Raw genomic sequence first — 22,084 nt, 5'->3', positions numbered from 1 at the left:
TAGCATGCTTAAGGTAATAGAACATATTATAGAATAAATTTAGTTTAAAGCCCTCCATACACTTCGGTTATTTTGCCCGGTTTTAACCGAACGGGCAGGATTCTTCAGTTAAAAACGTCAGTATATGAATGTGTTCAGTCCAGTTTTACTTGTTCGTTCAATATGTGTCTAATCCGGGCAAAATAACCGGAGGTGTATGGGGGCCTTAAGACAATACTTTGAAGTAAATCCTTTTTGTAGGATATTTACAACAAATTAGAATATATTTGGTACATTCGAAGACCATGAATAATTTAAATAGATACCTTTTTCGAGTAATTTATTATATCTATAGTTCTCATCTCGGCTGAAATTACACGAGAACTACAGAAATATTATTATACCGGGTGCGTCTCCAAAGTGGCACACTCCTATAACTTTTTTATTTTTTTAGATAAAAAAAAACGATATTTGGTATGTTAGTATGTGACATAAATTAGGATTGAACGACGTATTCAATTATTTTCGGTCACTTCCTGTTTCACCAGAAATGTCTATAACTTTTGATTTTTAAATGGCACATCGCTATTTTTTTACTTTATTTGATAGAAAATGACACTCTGAATAGAATGACATATCATATGTCAACTTTTGACATTTTCGCATAGGATTTATTTGAAATTGTAATATACTGTTCATAACGACAATTTGACCCGAAATACCAAGTGTGTGGTACCAAATTATTCTTAAAAAAATGGTCTTTCCAAATATGCTAAGGAGCCACCCCTGTTCTATTTGAAAAAATTGAGATATGATTAAAAATACGATTTGGGCATTTTTTAATCGGCCAGAACAAGACACTAAGACATTAGACGATCAAATATATTTTTCCAAGGCTTGTTGATTAAAAAATAGTGTTTTAACACAGCCATGGCACTTTAGATTGAAATTTAAAATGTGATTATTTTAAGCGAGAATGTCAAAAGTTGACATATGATATGTCGTTCCATTCGGAGTGTCATTTTCTATCGAATAAAGTAAAAAAATACCGAGGGTGCCATTTAAAAATCAAAAGTTGTAGTCATTTCCGGTGAAACAGGAAGTAACCGAAAACAATTGAATACGTCAATCAATCCTACTTTATGTCATATACTTACATACCAAATCTCGTTTTTTTATCTAAAAATATAAAAAAGTTATAGGGGTGAGCCACTTTTGAGACGCACCCGGTATAACTATAAAAAAATAATAAAGATAGATCCTATAGTAAATATTACAGTATATTATTGAATTCAAAATTTGAAATTTGTAAGTTGATTTATATTTAAATTATTCCAGATTTTGTTCAAATGAACATATCTAAGGGAAACTGAATTTTCATAAAGGTATACATACACGACTGGGTTTGGTCTACCATCATGTATCTAGCGTCTAAGAACGTACCCATATTTTTATAAATAATATGAATTTGCGCTTATTCCAAAAAGAAAATAGCTATCACAAACAAAGCATAGATCACAGATTTCATAAATACTATAAGCGTTGAAGTTTGGCACATATATCATAACATTTGGCTTGTTTTAAATACTAAATATAATTAAATATATTATAGCACCGAATATAATAATATAACATAATTATGAGATATAGTAAACAGAATTATGCGATTATTTCTTTTGGCACTTCTTTTCAAAAAATTCATAAACAGAAAATACCAATCCGATTTTTTTAGGAAATGATATTTTCTAGACTTATCAGTATATAACTAGTTAGTACCCAGTGGCCTTATTTTACATATCCATACATATCTATGTAGCGCCATTTAATGAAGGATATGTCATACAGAGGTGGGCTCTACAGAAATTATCATCGGTCGTTATTTCAAAGGTTGCTGTAACGCCGTTTTTTTTTTATCAAATGGTATATTCCTGTTTTTACGTGCATAACGAGACATATCCTCTATTAATGGACATCATATTTCTATCATTATTGCAATAATAAACACTCAAAATAAACTTGAAAATGTTGGAAAAAATGTATAAAAATACATATTATACTTATTTATATTAATTTATTATTGCAAGTTTAATAGAAGTTATATTGTTTTTTTATATAATTTTCTAGTTTATGTCACAATAGATGTATGCTGGTCAGGTGTACACACTTTGTCATAGAGATCTGCCTAAAGCACACTAAAAATAGTATTTTAAAATAACCTTTACACCTACTTTTAAGTGTACGTTTTTTTTCTGCGAAAAAAATAAATCACCCGGTATAAAAAATAAGTTATAGTTTTATGAGATAGATATTCAGCCTTTTGCATTTCAAAATATATAGATACCTAATTTTTTTGCCGTCTACAATATGTGAAAACTGTTTTTAGATTTAATTTTTAGTTATGAAAGTTGGTTTTCTTAATAAATAATATAGAAATATAACTTTCCTCGTATATATATTATTTTTAACGTCATGACCTAGTTTTGTTAGTTCTAATATGAAAATAGTCATTAAGAGATTTTAAAGAAAATATATTATAATTTTTATAAGTTTATAATAAATTTAATGAATTTTTTCACTAACTACAGTTGTTCTACACACCCTGTATTATATAAGATTTGTTAAATTATAACAGAGAATTGTGTTATTAAAGAAATATTCATATCTCATATCACGATCCAAAATAAAATGTTTAAAAGCCTCCACAGACGTGCTGTTCTACAGCGCAGGCTTACTGTGCAGGCCAGTTGGCGCAGTTTAACCTGCTCTATTGCCTGTCACACATACTCGCAGTTTTACGATTTTCTCCAAAGTGAAAATTGAACGTTTGTGGGGGCCTGTATAGTAATTCGATTTTTAAAAAGATTCCATGTGGTTGTAGTATTTAAGTTTTTCCTTCACACAAATACAGGGTAATTCAAATTCAACCTCCATTGTGAGGATCTCGAAAGCTATAGGAGATACCAGGATTGTTAAATTCGGGAGAAGTTGTGCATCAATGTGCTGAGAAGAAAAATATCGTAGCAGAGGTTGTCGATGAAACTTCTCTTGTAAGTTTATTATATGTGACATTAATGATGTAAATAAATTAGTAAAGTAGTTAGATGAGTGTTCATTTTCATTTTATATTATTACTCCAAATCTCTATTGTATGTATCTCTATTCGTAGAGGGAATTATGGCCTCTTATAATTCCTGTTTTAATAATGTCCCAAGGGAGTTATCACTCTATTTATGGTTAGAGTAATCAAGACGATATAATCTTATACTAATTTAGTAAAAAAAATAAACACATTTGGAGCGCAAATAATCCAAGGCACTTTAGCTAGACCTCAAGCTCATTGGCACATTAATGCACAACTTTGCCCTAATTTAAGTGAAGATAAAATTTGAATTACCCTCTACCATAGACTTAAAATAAAATATAGACTACACTATTTACATCTCAACGCGGACAAACAACCTTTTTTGTACACATGTTTACTTCTGGGTACAGTCGACCGAGCCTTCCTCATCCAGCCTATGTTGTCACGTCTTTAATATTATCAATATTTTTTTTTCTTGTTATACACTTTATACTGTTATACACTTGTTTTCTTGGTATATTGAGATATTAATACTACAGTTTAATAAAGTAGGTTTTAATATTCCATAGATGTATTAAATAGTCCTTATACTACTAAATTATAAGTCGGATACTGTTTAATAAGGATAAGTTCTTTACAATAGGACAACACCGATTAGAGGCGAGGGAGCCTATTCATTTATTTATTACCTTGTAGTACGTGTCGCACGTGTGCGGTAAAGCTTTGTTGCCGCTATCTCCCCGGCTGTATTAACGCATTTTCTTAGCTTGTAGTCCTTAAGTGTTTATTTTATTTATTATCATTTTATTTCTGTTCAAAAACTATAAAATATGGTTCGCCAGTGCCAAATTTGCAAGAAATTTGACTTAAATAATCCATTTAAGTCTTGAAACGACTTTTGACCGGTAGGCAACTCTCAATTTACCCATTGGCAGTCAGTGGCGTTGTTGTAGAAAGGCGCTTATTTAGATAATATTTTAGTAAAATGTAAAATCTGAATTTTTTCTTTTACATTACATTATTTACTTACTTACATTGTAACAAATTCATAATTATAACCCTGTTAATAATTAATAATGTTTTTATTAAAAATATATTCCGGTTTATTCTAAAATTATCTTCAGAATCTAAAATAACGTACAAGAATTTTAAAATGATATTACATTATGAAACAATATTTTTTAATATACCGGGTCGTCTCAAAAGTGGCTCAACCCTATAACTTTTTTTATTTTTTCAGATAAAAAACAGATTTGTATGTTAGTAGGTATATGACATAAATTAGGATTTATTGGACGTATTCAATTGTTTTTGGTCTCTTCCTGTTTCACCGAAATGATTACATCTTTTGATTTTTAAAGGCACCCTCGGTATATTGCTACTTTATTCGATAAAAAATGCCACTCTGAATAGAATGACATATCATATGTCAACTTTTGACATTGTCGCTTAAAAACATATCCTATTTTAAATTTCAATCCAGTTTTTTTCAATCCACTAAGTTTTAATCAAGGAGCCTTGGAAAAATAGTTTTGATCGTCTAATAGGTTTCGTGTCTTGTTTAGGCCGGTTAAAAGATGTACAAATCGTATTTTTAATCATACATATGTCAATTTTTTCAAATGGAACAAGGGTGACTCATTAGCATATTTGGAAAAAGCATTTTTTATGAATATATTGATACCACACACTTGGTATTTCGAGTCAAATTGTCGTTATGAATCGCGTGTTACAATTACAATTAAACCATATGCGAAAATGTCAAAAGTTGACATATGATATGTCATTCTATTCAGAGTGTCATTTTCTATCGAATAAAGTAGAAATATACCGAGGGTGCCGTTTAAAAATTAAAAGTTATAGTCATTTCCGGTGAAACAGGAAGTGACCAAAAACAATTGAATGCGTCAATCAATCCTAATTTATTTCATATACTAACATACTAAATCTTATTTTTTATTTGAAAATATAAAAAATTATGGGGATGAGAGCACTTTTGAGACGCACCCGGTATAATAAAGACAGTACCGAGTTAAATAAATGTAGTTTTTATTTTATCCACTTCCTATCACCTTCCTTGCTTTAATGGAACAGATTATGTTTTCTCTACTTTACATAATAAGACATCACTTAACCAGAAAAAAAAATTACAACAATCATATTTTTTTTCTTGTCGCCGATTCTATTATATCTGTGGAATAGATCCTGTTTTGATTAATATTAGGGGTTGTAAATGTTTGACTAAAATTAATAATTTATTATGAATTTCAAAAATTACCTAATTTCGATTATAAAATTTCTTCTATAACGTGTATTTTATTATTTTTATCCTTTTTGGACTCTAAATTGGTTTTTCTAAACTTTTATTTAAAAAACCTGTCCTAAATCTTAATAAAATATAAAAAAGTTTAAATACGATATATTTTTAATTTAATTATAGCTTCATTAAAATAAAAAATTACCCGGCTATGATACGGAGAGTTCAGGTGTACTTGAGAAACGAAAGACAGTGTTGTGTTTCTCGGCAGAGTCGTCAGGGAACGACCGTTACGACAGAGACAACCTATCTATCGCTCGTGTCGCACTCGTTATAACCTAAAACAATAACAAGACAGTGTCTGACCGCATGTTCCAGCTATTTATGAATGAGATGCTCAGTCTATATTTTATTTTAAGTCTATGCCCTCTACTGTCAAACTATCTATATTATTGATAATCTACCTAAATAAGGTCAAAATAACATTACTAGGTCATCGCATACCAATTCTTCATCACCTCCCCTATCTTCCTGGAACTACTACGAGTGACGTTGTAGAACACAGCCTCGCCCCCAGCCAGAATAGCCCCCCACTCTCCGAAAGTACCGTAGTCGTAGATGGTGTGGTTGCAGGCCGCCAGAATTGCCAGATCCAGTGCGGGGGTGTTTTTGTTCTTATGCGAGGCGATGTAAACGTTTTCCTTGTGACCGAAATGCTTCAGGCACCAGGTGGGGTCATCACTGACGAAGATGAACAGGGGGTTGGGGTATCGCAGCTTGAAGTGGCGCATGGCGTTTGAGTAGAAAGATTGGTTCGCTGGGTTTATGTTGTGTTTTCTGAAAATGGACGTAACTTGGATCAATGCAGAGCTGCAACAACTGAGTTTTAAAAAGACTTAAGTTTTAAGTCTTTCTAGAATCACATCCAAAATTCCAAACACGTGCTTTGATTAAGGTTTGCAGAGCTTCAGCATTTGCCACAAAATAGCAAGCAATATGTTACAAATCCATATAAATTATATATCACTGTAATCACAAAACTTCAATCTATTTCCGTATTGTAACGGAATTTTAAATTATGTCTTTATTTTTGTGAAAATTTAGTACAAACATAAGGGATATTTTGTTGCTGTTTGACCATCAAAATCTTAAAAATAAAGAAGTTGTATAAAAATGTGCTACAATACGGATATAATATAATCCTTTATCTTTAATTTCCTTCTTCATTTGTGTAAAAATACCTAGCCAGTTTAACATAAAACGTTAAATGCCGAACGCTTATTTTGCTACTTTTTCGGACTAGTGAAATGGACTTTTAGGTTTTCTGTGAGCTTGCAGCTCTGGATCATTGTGTGTCTAAAGTTTTGCTTGTTCCAGCTTAAAGTTAAAAACTCACCTTCTCAGATAGCCGATATAATCTGTTCTTCTGACGTGAACTCCCACGAACGTGTATTGTTTGTTTGGCAGGTTTTTCGCGAAAGTTCTCAGCACTTGTTGGCTCTTCTCGCGAAGTTTCTTGCGCAGCGTGAACTCTTGCACTATGTCTTGGACCCAACTTAACACCAGCTCTGGTTGCAGGGAGTAGCGCGGCAAAATAATACTCTGGAAATTATTCATTACTTTAAAGCGGGCCCTTCACTTACAGTTTTTTCGCACAGGCCATCTGTGCAAACCTGATACAAAGTGTAGAACTTAAATAAGCAGTTTTTATGTCAATTTATCAAATTACTAGCGTGTACCAGCGACTTCGTTCGCGTCGAATTAATCATTTGTAATGGTGATGATAATGCAAAGCAAGAATTTCCATTAACATACAAACTGGATAAAATTTTCTCACATTTATGTCAGCATGAGAAAAAACAATATGGCGATATTATTATATAACTTGGTAATATTTGAGGGGTAGTTTCATCTCGTTGGAATTTGACTTTCGAAAAATCCGTTTGCCAAAAATCAGCTTTTTACGTCAAGCAGTTTAAGCAGAATCGTGGTTAAGAAATTACACAACTTTTCGGAACACCCTGTATGATTTTTTAAAAAATTTCAAAATATGTAAAAAAACCAAATAAATTATATGATTGTCCAAGCACTTTCCCGAAAGACTAACCGTTTTTTAAATAACAAATATTGTAATATTTGAGGGGCGTTTTCACCCTCTTGGAATTTGAGATTCGAGAAACCCCTCCTTATCGAACCTCTACACTAGTGTTGGGAAAATTCGAATTAAATTATACTACTAATTCGATAGTAAATTAAAACTAACTAATTCGAATTATCTTTTTCGATATAATCGAGATAAAAATTAGTAGTATTTTATATTATATCTGTGGTTAACCGAATTACAAATGAACCAAATGAACATAAAACATAACCTCTTATGGACGAATGCGAATATTAGTAATTAGTATAGTACTATTAGTAGTATTCTTTCGTTCTGAACGAACTGAAAATTTTCACTTAAACTGATTTATAAAGGGAATCGACAAAGAAAGGAACGATCCGATATAGAAAAATCCAGAAATCATTGTTATTTCCTATACAACGTAGGAATAAATCAGTTTAAGTGAAAATTTTCATTTCGTTCAGAACGAAAGAATACTACTATTATTTGGTTCATTTCCATCTCACCCAAATTTCATCGAACACCTGCCGAACACTAAAATTAATTTTCTTCTTTTATCTAAATAATTATTGATTGCAACTGATAAAATAAAAAGAAATACGAAAAAATACGATACTCGGCACTTTTTTTAAAACTTTAAATTATGGTTTAATTTATTAAACGGCTTCGGCACAGTTAATAGAATACATTGAATAAAGAATATATTTTTTTATTTTTTATTCAGTGATGGAATATAGGTATGGCAATGGTTCAGATTTGTTTAAAATAGCCCCTAGACGAGCACTAGCTGGGACGACTTTATTTTTAGGTTAAATTTATAATACTACTAAATAATTCGAATTATTAATTTGATTATGAAATATGAATTATTACTAATTATTCGATGGTGAAAATAATTCGATTATTCCCATCACTACTCTACACCCCACAGTCAATCCGTTTGCCAAAAATCAGCTTTAAACGTCAAGCAGTTTAAGCAGAATCGTGCATGATTACTCATTGGTCATATTTTATGAAACACCCTGTATAAATTTATAAAAAATCGTAAAATATGTAAAACAACGAAATAAAATATACGTGTTTAAGCGTTTTTTCGGAAACTTGATCGTTTTTTAAATAAAAAATATTGTAATATTTGAGGGTTGGTTTCACCCTCTTGGAACTGGAATTTCGAAAAATCCCTTATTCTCGAACCTCTACACCCTAGAATCAACCTGTATGCCAACAATGAGCTTCTTACGTTGAGTGGTTTGAGCAGGATCGTGATTAATCAGTATGTCAGTCACTTAAGGATTTTATATATTAGTATAGATGAAAAGCTTGCTTAATTTATGGAAAATAAAAAGTAAGAAGTTCAGTAACCATTTCTGATCTAAAAAGATGCAAGGTAAATTTCATCATCCGATTATACAGGGTCCGGCAATAGTGCGTCGGGCATCTGTAGCTCCTAGAATAAAAAACTTGAGAATTTTGTTTTAGTGCAAACCTAAAGTATGTACCAGGATGTATTTCAGGAAAATATTTTAACTTCTATAAAGTGGCTCAAAAAAGTGTGAGCGGACCTGGATGATTTTTTTTAAATGGAACACCCTGTATATTATTGCATTTTTGGCTTCCTTTCAGATCACTTTACATAACCCTAAGATATGGATAAATATATTTCCATAGTTTCAGAGATATTAAAAAATAAATCAAAAATATGTATTTTTCAGCCCTTCTTAAAAAAAATATTAAAAATACAAGAACTGTTCTGAAATCAAAATGATATTAGGTATTTACTTTAGATAGTCTGTTCTTACTTTGCTATAAATAATAATAATCGTAATTCATACAGGATGTATATATTCTACGCCAAACTTTCTAGAATATAAAATATTTTTTCTTTGTTTTTTTTAAATGGAACACCGTGTATATTATTTTTTTATTAGATGGAGAGTTTAAAAATGAACATTTTTTGTATTTAGAGTATTTCAAAATTTTTAACGGTTTCACAGATACACGCAGTATTATTTCATATAGCGCTTTCAATGGTAAAATACGAGAGAAAAATTATTGGGTGGCTTTGATAAAAATTTACTGTGGAAAATGCCATATGAAATATAAAACCGCAAATATCTGCGAAACCGTTAAAAATTTTGAAATACTCTAAATACAAAAAATGTTAATTTTTTAATCCTCCGTATATTGAAAAAATAATATACGTGGTGTTCCATTTAAAAAAAACGAAGAAAAATTATTTTATATTTTAGAAAGTTTGGCGTAGAATTTTGAACATCCCGTATAATTTACGATTTTCATATTTTTAGCAAAGTAAGTACAGACCATCTAAAGTAAATACCTAATATAGTTTTGTTTTCAGAACAGTTCTTGTATTTTTAATAATTTTTTTAAGAAGGGCTGAAAAAACTATATTTTTTATTTATTTTTTAATATCTCTGAAACTATCAAAATTTATTTATTCATATCTTAGGGTTATGTAAAGTGATCGGAAAGGAAGCCAAAAATTTAATAATATACAGGGTGTTCCATTTAAAAAAAATCATTCAGGTCCACTCACACTTTTTTGAGCCACTCTATAGAAGTTAAAATATTTTCCTGAAATACATCCTGGTACATACTTCAGGTATGCACTTAAACAAAATTCTCAACTTGTTTATTCTAGGAGCTACAGATGCCGGACGCACTATTGCCGGACCCTGTATTTCCATCACTATCTAAAACCCTTTTGCGGTGCTATTCATATGATGTTGATGACGACAACTGTTTAATAGATATTATTATTTTTAATTAGTAAATTTCTTACCTGATTGGTGAACGTCCAATCTTCTAGCGACTTAACGAAAGTTTTAATCTCGACCGGACAATGCGCGATTTCTTCAAAAGCGGGAACGGTGAGTTGCTCGAAAATTTGGTCCAATTTCAGTTTGATACACCTGGGAACGTAGGGTTCCAAGCCGGTACGCCTGGATACAGCCCAAACGGATGCGTATTCCCACATCTGATTTCCTACAAATATATTAAAATTTGAAAATACACTGAACAAAACATATAAAAAGAAAAAACTTCAACATTATATTTAGATTTACAGGCTCTTTGCATACCCTAGGTAACTAGTATTTTTTACTATTATCTCCTTAAAATTTTTTCAAAAAATTATAAATTTAAACTTCAATTTTTTTTTATTGTTTATAATAAAATTCTTAGTTTTAAGGTAGTTATAATAATTCGCATATTTAAGGTTCTCATTAAAAAAATTATTTATTTTTGAGTTGTTAAGCCTGTCGGGGGCCCGGGGCGGCAAAGCTAAATGTGGCCCCCGGTCTGCACATTTTGTAAAGATTGAATGACGTATGAATAATGGTTGACAATTTTCAAGTATTTATATCCTGTACTAATTGTAATAAAAATCGATATATATATACAGGGTGTCACAGAAATAAATGCAAGTATTTTAAGGGGTGGTAGATTAAGAACCACATTTTTTCCTTATTTTTTCTTTACCACATATTTCTTTATACCTATGTTGTCATATTAACAAGAAATTATGTTTTTTAACTAAAAACTAAAAAAATTCCTGAAGTTTTCTATTGTTTTTTCGCGAAAAAAACCTCATAGGCGTGTTTCTGGGGTTGAACTATATTACCATAAAATACTTGTACTTATTTCTGGGACACCCTGTATATTACAGTCAGTATGTCCCCGGATTGTCTTTACAAAAGGAAATTTTTTTGTAACTTTTCTTTTTGAAAAAAATGCGTTCATAAGAATGTTTGCTTGTTGTAAAATGGCGTTTATAATTTTCTAAATATCCATACCGTTTTAGAAAAAATAAAAAAAAAACATAAAAATGTAGTTTTTTAATGTAATTTTCCCCCAAAAAAAATCCTAAAAAAACTAAAAGTCCTAAAAATTAAAACGCTATGGTAATATAATTTCGATTTCATTTTTTGATAGATCGTTATAATTTATTTTGATTAACGTCATATTTTTTGATGTTAAAGTACCTATCACATTTTCCGATAACTATTATCACCCTTTCCGTAGCATTGAACTAAATAAATTTTGTGCTAAAACAGCAAAAAATATAACTTTAATTAAAATTCTGTCAATAATAATCTATCAAAAAATTATCACGAAGTTATATTACCATAGAAAGGCGTTTTATTTTTACTAGTTCAAAAATTCAACTACATTTTCATGTTTTTCTTATTTTTCTCTAAAACGGTATGGAAATTTGGAAAAGTATAAACATGAATTACCATTTTAGAAGAAGCAAAAATTTTTATGAAGACAATCCGCGGACATACTGTAGATATAAATATGTTATTCATCGGCAGTGCCGTTTTTACGTAGGGACCCGACGCGCGACGGGCCCCGACCAAAGAGTTAAGGGCCCCCTTGAGGGCCCCAGCTTCAAAAAGGTATCAAAAACGATAACATCATTTTTTTCAAGCTTATAATAATACATTTAAATTGAAAAACGAATGCAATTTGACTTAATAAAACAAACCCCGAGCGAATGTTTACATATATTTAATGGCAATTTATGATGACAAAGTGATGGGAATACCGGTTCCACATATAAGCCGCGTTACTTTCGCGACCGTTCCAGGTAAATACCGCGATTTTGTAAAGGGCCCCTTACAAAATCGCGGTATACTCCTATATAGGTCCAAGAATAAATAATAATTATTCGAATATAAAAAATAATAATTATTCGATATTCTAAACAAAGAAAATTACCCCTTGATTTAATTTCGTAAATAGAAAAATTCCATTGACAATTACTGGGGTCTAATAATTGATAATTAAGTAAATATCTGCTTCCATTTATACTGTGTTTAGTTTGCGTATACTTATGGTTTGCATAACTAAGAGTGTACACGGTCCATAATGAGCCACTCTCACAATAACTAAAAAAATTGAGTTATGATACGATTTGGGCATCTTTTAACCGACCAAAAGATATTATTTGACGATTAAATATATTTTTCTAAGACTCTTTAATTAAAAATCAGTTGTTTTAATACAGAAAACTCTGGATTGAAATTGAAAATATTTTATATAGGGTTAAGAAAAAAAAACACCGGTATATACTCTATCGAAATACGTTGTAAATTTTTTTCATTTTAAGATAACTTATTAAAGATAATCACCTAAGCGTCCACCTTGCATTATAGTCACAATCCCATCTTGCGGACACCTGCTCAGTCTCCAAACCTTTCTTTTCTTGATGTTGTTCATGCACAAACTCTGTTCGAAGTCCCCGTAAGTCCTGGGGGAGACGCTCCCCACTTCGTACAACGGAAACAGGAATACGTGCACTAGTGATATAACGCACAAAGCTAGGATGGTGGCTTTAAACAATATATTTCTATTTGTGTTCAACATTATGTTTTTTTTTCTTGTTTTTTTTTGGGCTTGTATTTGTCTTTTATAATATTGGCAGGTTAGTAATATATAGTTATCTAAAAACAAGAGTTTTTATTAAAATAACATAGCTGGTTACTTTACAAGAAAGTATAATACACTTGAAAATATTAATTATTGTTATACAGGGTGGTCTGAACTGTATTCCGGAAACTTCGGCAGCATATTCTGCAGATAAAAATAAGTAAAAAAGTTCGTATAAATGTATGTCCTAAAATGCCTAGTTTCGGAGATACAGAGTCATAGATAAAAGAAAATAATCTTCTATTAAGATAGATATGAAACTTAATAGTAAAATTTTGGGTCAAAGCGCCCCTCCCTGTTCTTAGTAGAGACTACGTTTAACCCAGCGCCTTCGCCTTTTCTGCTGGAATTTTTTTTTATTTTTATATTTGATTTCAAAGGATTTAGTTCTAAAGTTACACTGATATATTAGTGTATCAGAGTAACTTTAATAAAACATAAGAATATATATATATATATATATATATATATATATTACAGTTTATTAAATATAAATTTTGACTTCAAGGTAGAAAGTAAATCACAATATTTGATAAAACTTATAAGTATACCATTTTTACAGTTAATAAATAATAGAACTATTTCTGACTATGATATTTAAAATTTAGATAGATAGAATATTAAAAAACATACCGGTATTTGCAGACGCAGACCCAAATTCTATAAAAACCAAAATTTTTCCTGCGAAAATCGGGCTTTTTTCACAGAAAAGGTATTTTTTTATTTATCAACAATCATTGTCAAGTTGACAATATACAGGGTGTTTTCTAATTAGTCTAAAAAATTGTGGTGTGATTCCTCATGCGTTCTTAAAACAATTTTTATATAACCATTGGGTCTAAAGTACTTTCTTTCTGATCTACAGGGTGTTAAAAATTAAAAAAAAATCGATATTTTGCTTAACATAAATGGTACACTACTGCCTTTTTTAAAGAAAATATATTTTTTATTTGACTGGCCATCCTTTTTCAACAAAATTGATCTTTTGAGTTTCTCTTGTTCATCAAACGGTTGCCGAGAAAAAAATAAATATACTTATTAAGAGCCCGCCTTAAGCCGTTTTCTAACGATTTTTTATTTTTTAGATTAATTAGGAAACACCCTGTATATGCATATCACAGGCAACCAAATAAACTAGTAACCTCTAAAAATTATTTTTCCTACCACTAGCGACATACCGTGTTTTTAGTGAGTACTAAATTATTTTATCAAAATTTCACAATATAAGTTTCCAGGCAATGATACAGAGTGTACAAGTTTCATTTGTATTTCGATTTTTTCCAAATAATTTCTGAAGTAACGTCAATTTTTCGATGAAAATTGGTGTCTGGGAGTTTTTTGACATAAGAAATTTGATTTTGATGTCAATATGACTCCTACCTGTAGATGTAGAGGGCGCCACCTACATATTTTTTGACTGGTTTGAAAAGTCATAACTTTTCGTCCGTACCTGTATAAAACTAGTGAGTAAAAAAATATACATTTACGACGTTTTTTACGTAAAAAATGTCTCTCGGTAAAAATCGCTACGAATAATGATTCTCGAGATATTTGGAATCGAAATTATCAATACCTGTCATCATTGACACAAATTAAACATCATAAATCATAAATTTGAAATGTTTCCAATTATAAAGTTTAACAGAAACTGTTTTATTTTATGATTAATTAGAAAAAATAAAAAGTTCTCGGTTCATGTCTATTTTTAGTCAATAATGACATGTATTGACTATTTCCATTCTAAATATCTTGAGAACGGTTGCTCGTAGCGATTTTTACCAAGAGACATTTTTTACGTAAAAAATCACGGAAATGTATATTTTTCACACTCAGTAGTTTTATACAGGACGGACGGAAAGTTATTGCCCTTCAAAACAGTTAAAACACATGTCGGTGACGCCCCCTACAAATAGGAGTCATATTGAAATCAAAATCAAATTTCTTATGTTAAAAAAATTCAAGACTCCAATTTCCATCCAAATAGTGACGTTACTTCACAAATTATTTGAAAAAAAAATCGAAATAAAAGTGAAACTTCTACACCCTGTATCTCCGAAACTAAGCATTTTAGGACATACATTTATACGAACTTTTTTACTTATTTTTATCAGCAGAATATACTGTCGTTTCCGGTATACAGTTCGGACCACCCTGTATTTTACAACTTATTAACAATTAACGAACAAATTATAAAGATTTTTTAATTCAATAATTTTCAACCCCGCGAATAAAAATTATTAACAACTAAATTTTAAATTAGACCAACCTTATTTTATGATTTACGAAAAATCTTTCCAGTATCCAAAACAAACTGTTTTCATCTTCGTAAAAAGTGCGTAATATACGATGATATTTTATCGTTTGGCTGGTCCTACAACGCTGCCTCCCCAAAAAGCGGTCGAAAAAATGTTGTCCTATTGAGCTGAGAATGTTTGATCCTAATTAAGCACTGCCCTACGCTCTAAATGAAGCATTTTTTCTAAGAAAAAAACGGATAATATACGCCCGACGATGATTCTACATGACGCCGAACAGATTGTATTGATTTTCATCCCGGAGTAGTCCGGGACAGTTCCACGCATTTTCCAGAGAGTCCAGAGCGAATGTCGTGCGTGGAAAACTGGAAGATTGTTTTTCGTATGCTGGATGTAGGGTCAGGTCAAGTCAAGTGGTGTAAAAATGAGGCGTTTTTCAATTTTTCAGTTTTTTCCTCTATACATAAAATAAATGTACTGATTTCTTTCGAAAATCGACAACTATAAAAATATGAACCCTTCCTTGTGAGACAGGAAATTGTAGAGAGAAACAAGCCCTATAACATAGGATACAACATTTTAATGAACGGTGCTTTCCATAAAATCAATAAAATGAAAAATATACGAAATAAAATAAATGTATCGATTTCTTTCGAAAATCGACAACTATGAGAATATGAACTCTTCCTGGACACAAACGGTACATTGTGAGACAGGAAATTGTAGAGAGAAACAAGCCCTATAACATAGGATACAACATTTTAATGAACAGTGCTGTACATAAAACCAATAAAATGAAAAATATACGAAATAAAATAAATGTATCGTTTTTTTTCGAAAATCGATATCTATGAAAATATGAACCCTTCCTGGACACAAACGGTACATTGTGAGACAGGAAATTGTAGAGAGAAACAAGCCCTATAACATAGGATACAACATTTTAATGAACAGTGCTTTCCATAAAATCAATAAAACGAAAAATATACGAAATAAAATAAATGTACTGATTTCTTTCGAAAATCGACAACTATGAAAATATGAACCCTTCCTGGACACAAACGGTACATTGTGAGACAGGAAATTGTAGAGAGAAACAAGCCCTATAACATAGGATACAACATTTTAATGAACAGTGCTGTACATAAAATCAATAAAATGAAAAATATACGAAATAAAATAAATGTATCGTTTTTTTTCGAAAATCGATATCTATGAAAATATGAACCCTTCCTGGACACAAACGGTACATTGTGAGACAGGAAATTGTAGAGAGAAACAAGCCCTATAACATAGGATACAACATTTTAATGAACAGTGCTTTCCATGAAATCAATAAAACGAAAAATATACGAAATAAAATAAATGTACTGATTTCTTTCGAAAATCGACAACTATGAAAATATGAACCCTTCCTGGACACAAACGGTACATTGTGAGACAGGAAATTGTAGAGAGAAACAAGCCCTATAACATAGGATACAACATTTTAATGAACAGTGCTTTCCATAAAATCAATAAAATGAAAAATATACATGTACTGATTTCTTTCGAAAATCGACAACTATGAAAATATGAACCCTTCCTGGACACAAACGGTACATTGTGAGACTGGAAATTGTAGAGAGAAACAAGCCCTATAACATAGGATACAACATTTTAATGAACAGTGCTTTCCATAAAATCAATAAAATGAAAAATATACATGTACTGATTTCTTTCGAAAATCGACAACTATGAAAATATGAACCCTTCCTGGACACAAACGGTACATTGTGAGACAGGAAATTGTAGAGAGAAACAAGCCCTATAACATAGGATACAACATTTTAATGAACAGTGCTTTCCATAAAATCAATAAAATGAAAAATATACATGTACTGATTTCTTTCGAAAATCGACAACTATGAAAATATGAACCCTTCCTGGACACAAACGGTACATTGTGAGACAGGAAATTGTAGAGAGAAACAAGCCCTATAACATAGGATACAACATTTTAATGAACAGTGCTTTCCATAAAATCAATAAAATGAAAAATATACATGTACTGATTTCTTTCGAAAATCGACAACTATGAAAATATGAACCCTTCCTGGACACAAACGGTACATTGTGAGACTGGAAATTGTAGAGAGAAACAAGCCCTATAACATAGGATACAACATTTTAATGAACAGTGCTTTCCATAAAATCAATAAAATGAAAAATATACGAAATAAAATAAATGTATCGTTTTTTTTCGAAAATCGATATCTATGAAAATATGAACCCTTCCTGGACACAAACGGTACATTGTGAGACAGGAAATTGTAGAGAGAAACAAGCCCTATAACATAGGATACAACATTTTAATGAACAGTGCTTTCCATAAAATCAATAAAATGAAAAATATACGAAATAAAATAAATGTATCGTTTTTTTTCGAAAATCGATATCTATGAAAATATGAACCCTTCCTGGACACAAACGGTACATTTTGAGACAGGAAATTGTAGAGAGAAACAAGCCCTATAACATAGGATACAACATTTTAATGAACAGTGCTTTCCATAAAATCAATAAAATGAAAAATATACAACATAAAATAAATGTACTGATTTCTTTCGAAAATCGACAACTATGAAAATATGAACCCTTCCTGGACACAAACGGTACATTGTGAGACAGGAAATTGTAGAGAGAAACAAGCCCTATAACAGAGGATACAACATTTTAATGAACAGTGCTTTCCATAAAATCAATAAAATGAAAAATATACGAAATAAAATAAATGTACTGATTTCTTTCGAAAATCGACAACTATGAAAATATGAACCCTTCCTGGACACAAACGGTACATTGTGAGACAGGAAATTGTAGAGAGAAACAAGCCCTATAACATAGGATACAACATTTTAATGAACAGTGCTTTCCATAAAATCAATAAAATGAAAAATATACGAAATAAAATAAATGTACTGATTTCTTTCGAAAATCGACAACTATGAAAATATGAACCCTTCCTTGACACAAACGGTACATTATGAGACAGGAAATTGTAGAGAGAAACATGCCCTATAACATAGGATACAACATTTTAATGAACAGTGCTTTCCATAAAATCAATAAAATGAAAAATATACGAAATAAAGGGTGTTTCAAAAAACATGTGCCATCTCTCGTGAGGAGATTCCTCACTTAAAAATAAGACTTATTTTTCATATCAACATAGGTCCGATTCTGCTTTGTTTCGTAGCTACAGGATGTTCTAAGTACTTTTAGCATTTCGATTGAAATTTTGAGGGTAAAAGTTATTGTGTCGACATATTCACCAGGGACGTGCATATATGGGTTATCACTGGAATATTTTTCTAAAAATCATGTACGCCACTGACTTTTTTTCTCTTGTTAACGGAGTAGTGTAAGCAGTTTAAAGCCGATCAAAAGTCATCTCTTTAAATTTTGCCGATTTCGGCCTCCTTGATGAGATAAACGTAATTTTATTAATTTGCCTTGATCCAACTCTAATAGCAACCTTTAAAAAAATGTAATATCATTAACTTGCGAAAGTTTTAACTAAGTTCTTATTGATTCCTCATCAAAAAATATGAAAAAAAGTTCCTATAAAGATAGTTATGGAAATAAATAATTTTAGTTACAGGATGTTAAAACTTTAAAATTAGGTTCTTTGTAATTATCTTAAACACCATTATTTTTTTATTCAAAATTGCTGTGGGTTGGACTAATAGTAATAATAACTAATATTAATAATATTTAATAATAAATTAATATAGGGGATGTAATAAGTAACTGCAATTAACATTTTACGAACACAATAAAGTTTTTTCTCTTTTTTTTATTAAAGTCATTAATTTTGAAGTTACAAAAATAAAATATACAAAAAAAATAACAGGTTAAAAACATAATCAAACAAATTTAAAAAAAAGTACTATATTTCGGTAAAAAACAAAGCTGTGAATGTATATTTTATAGCTAAAATAGTAGACCAACCAATAAAAAAGTTTATTGAGTGCCTTACAACCACATAACCACTTTTATAAACATTTTCACTAAAATGACGAATGCACGATTTTAATTTAGTATTAATATTCAAAATATGCTTTGGAGGTCCTTCTTCAATAGTTTTTAATTTTTCGAAATATAAAAATATGCGAACAAAACATAGGCACTTTGATCTTTACCGACTCGAGACGGGACATTGAAAAGTCTCCGAATTTTGAAACAAAACAAAAATGAGACAAAAATGTCGCAGAAATATATTGGATTTGTCGCAATTTTATCGTAAAACATGAATGTTTCTGGCTTGTTGTTGTTTTGTCTGCTTGGTCTGGACCTGGCATCAGCTTAGCATTACCTATCTATAAAGTTTGACCAATACACATATCAAATAATTGAAATTGAATTTAATTATTTAAATAAATTTACGCTAGAACAACTTACTATTAGCCTTATACAAGGCTATTAGCAACATTACTATCCAGAGTTTGTACACTTACGAATGGATTAATAAAATACTTTTCTCGATATTATATATTTAATCACTAATATATTGTCTTCAACACTTATTATAAAAACATTAAATTTTTTATTTATTATGAGTAATAACTGTCATCCTCTATGCAGCAAGAAATTTGTCTTGCCTAGTTACATTGTTTTATTATTCGGTTAGTATCAAATCCAGGAAATTATCGTCTTCGTTGGCTACATTATACTAGGTATCCTACAAAATGTAGTATCCTAAAAAATAAAAACATTTTAGCAATATACATTTTTTTTAAATTACTAAATCTTGTTTTTTTAAGGTGTTTTATTTATGTTAGTTTTCTATTTTTTATTTTATTTATATCTGGTGAATATAGAATGCTTCGAATGGCTTACCGTAAGCTGGAGCTGAGTAGTAGTAGCTGTTATAATAAGATGGATAAGCGTAAGCGTAAGGGCTCACTAACCATTGAGGGTTTGGGCGTGGCAATGGTGCAGGCGCTGCTAAGATGATTGTCAGTGATAATGCGATAATCACGAACTGAAAAACAAATTAGTGTGTTAGAGGACTTATAGCTATATTACGATCGAAAAAAAAACGGCGTTAAAAAGGGCTGTGAATGACAATCGATAATAATGATAATGTTGGCGAGGTCAAGCCCTAGAAATTTACTTGGCACGTATTCTTTATTTTTTAATTGGCGCCATTGCGATTACTACCAGTTGGACTTAAGAAGGTTGTAATTTATTTTTATGCTGAGTAAAAATGATTTTTAAATGACTTATTAGTTTAAAATTTGAGAAAAAATAATTTTTTGAATGCAATAAAAAAATCGCTAAAAATACAATATTTACATTTTTTAATAGTCTATTTTCTAATTCTACAGGGTGAGTCTTAAATAAGTGCAAATATTTTTAGGGCTGGTAGATCTCGGTAAAATAGACATATTTTCCTCTTTACCGTTTTTTATTAAAAAAACTGATTTATTTTTAAAAAATTTTGAGAGCCACCGGAGTTTTAGAGTATTTCCATCCCTTTTAGTGCCGTAACCATGGTAATATCAAAGATTGACGAATACTGTGCGAAAATTTACGGTGAACAGGCAGTTCTAAAAAGTTTTCTAAAATATGCAGGAAAATTTAAAAGAAAATGCACCGATTTTCAATATTTTTTTTTCCGAAAAAAACTCATAGACGTATTCCTGGGGTCGTAATATATACAACCACTGAAAATATTTGCACTTATTTAGGACTCACCCTGTATAGGGTTATTAATTTTTACAATTTGCAAGAAAAAATATTTCTCTTTTAATATCAAAAAACTAAATTATTTTATTGATATCGACGCTCGCAAATTTTTATCAATTCACTTACCAAAAACATTGCTCGAATAAAATGACACATTTTGACAAGATAATTTAACTCTTTAAACTCTTCACTGATCTCCAGCAAACTCTAAAAGATACTGAGCTTTAACAGCGATTGACATTAATGTCATATTACTGTTTTAATATATAATATATTCCAAATATCTTTGTCAAACGTGTACGACATTTTTAGATGTATGAATGGATCAGAGAAGGATTCGTTCGTCGTGTTGAGAATATTTATTCAATATTATAATTAATTACGGATCATCGAGAAAAATTATAGCATAATAAACCTTGATTGAATTGTTTATAAAAATAACTAAAGTAATAAAATGAGATTTTTTTAATTACTGATTAGAATTACATATTAAATGCACGTACACAAATTTGACAAATAGGGATTTGCTACTGATTCACAATTTGCCTTCTATGGTAATATCAAGTAATATCTAGTAAACTAGTCAGAAAAAAAGTCATTCTTTTTATAACATTTTATAACTTATTTATTTTAGCTCATTTTTTCATAAAACATAAACCTGACACTATTTTCGAAAAATTAATATTTGGTATCCTTACCTAATAAAAGAAAATTACTTTAATAAAATGTGTACGTAGGAGAAAATATATGAATCAAATAAACTTTTCAAACTAGTACTTATAAGCCTAACTTATTAGGTATACTTATTAAATTAGTTTATTTCTGAGTCTGTAATATACTTAGGAAAATCCACTTACATCATGATAACTATAATCAATATCTGTATGTGTCTAGAATTATTAATGTACAATAAATTAAATAATAATGAAGTTCTACCTTAACACAACGTTAATTTTTTTTCTAAAAAGTATTTTGAACCATTTATTGTATTGTAGATTTAGTTATATATGGAAAGAAAATAAATGCGGAATATGCATATTAATTTATTAAAGCAAGTTTGTCAAAGTATTTACTATCCAGTAAATTGTGTTGTAGAAACAAAACCAATATCATCTGTTGTGAGTTGTGAGGAAGAAAAGAATACCATTTAAAAATATGGGCAAATTGGAAATAAAAATGTTTTGGCGGGCTCTGTTTTGCTG

At 30.2% G+C, this 22,084-nt stretch overlaps 1 protein-coding gene and 1 long non-coding RNA gene across 2 annotated transcripts; both read right to left on the bottom strand.

Annotated features, from left to right (window-relative positions):
- Positions 1-1,211: 1,211 nt before the first annotated feature.
- Positions 1,212-15,414, bottom strand: LOC115885653 (galactoside 2-alpha-L-fucosyltransferase 3-like). The gene is made up of 6 exons (XM_030904630.1): positions 15,161-15,414; positions 12,597-12,908; positions 10,244-10,446; positions 6,715-6,920; positions 5,752-6,155; positions 1,212-3,380 (listed from the first exon to the last, which is right to left on the bottom strand). The coding sequence occupies exons 2-5, from the start codon at positions 12,829-12,831 to the stop codon at positions 5,807-5,809; spliced, it is 993 nt and encodes a 330-aa protein (XP_030760490.1). The 5' UTR covers positions 12,832-12,908; positions 15,161-15,414; the 3' UTR covers positions 1,212-3,380; positions 5,752-5,806.
- Positions 15,415-19,667: 4,253 nt separating this feature from the next.
- Positions 19,668-21,161, bottom strand: LOC115885645. The gene is made up of 3 exons (XR_004050775.1): positions 21,009-21,161; positions 20,031-20,175; positions 19,668-19,889 (listed from the first exon to the last, which is right to left on the bottom strand). It is a non-coding gene; the product is annotated as an uncharacterized LOC115885645 (long non-coding RNA).
- Between the last annotated feature and the right edge of the window lie 923 nt (positions 21,162-22,084).

The sequence above is a fragment of the Sitophilus oryzae genome, unplaced genomic scaffold, assembly GCF_002938485.1.
Source record: "Sitophilus oryzae breed Bouriz unplaced genomic scaffold, Soryzae_2.0 scaffold_410_pilon_pilon, whole genome shotgun sequence".
NCBI lineage: Eukaryota > Metazoa > Arthropoda > Insecta > Coleoptera > Curculionidae > Sitophilus > Sitophilus oryzae.
The sequence above is the reverse complement of the archived record's forward strand: the minus strand, read 5'-3'. Positions and strand labels throughout refer to the sequence as shown.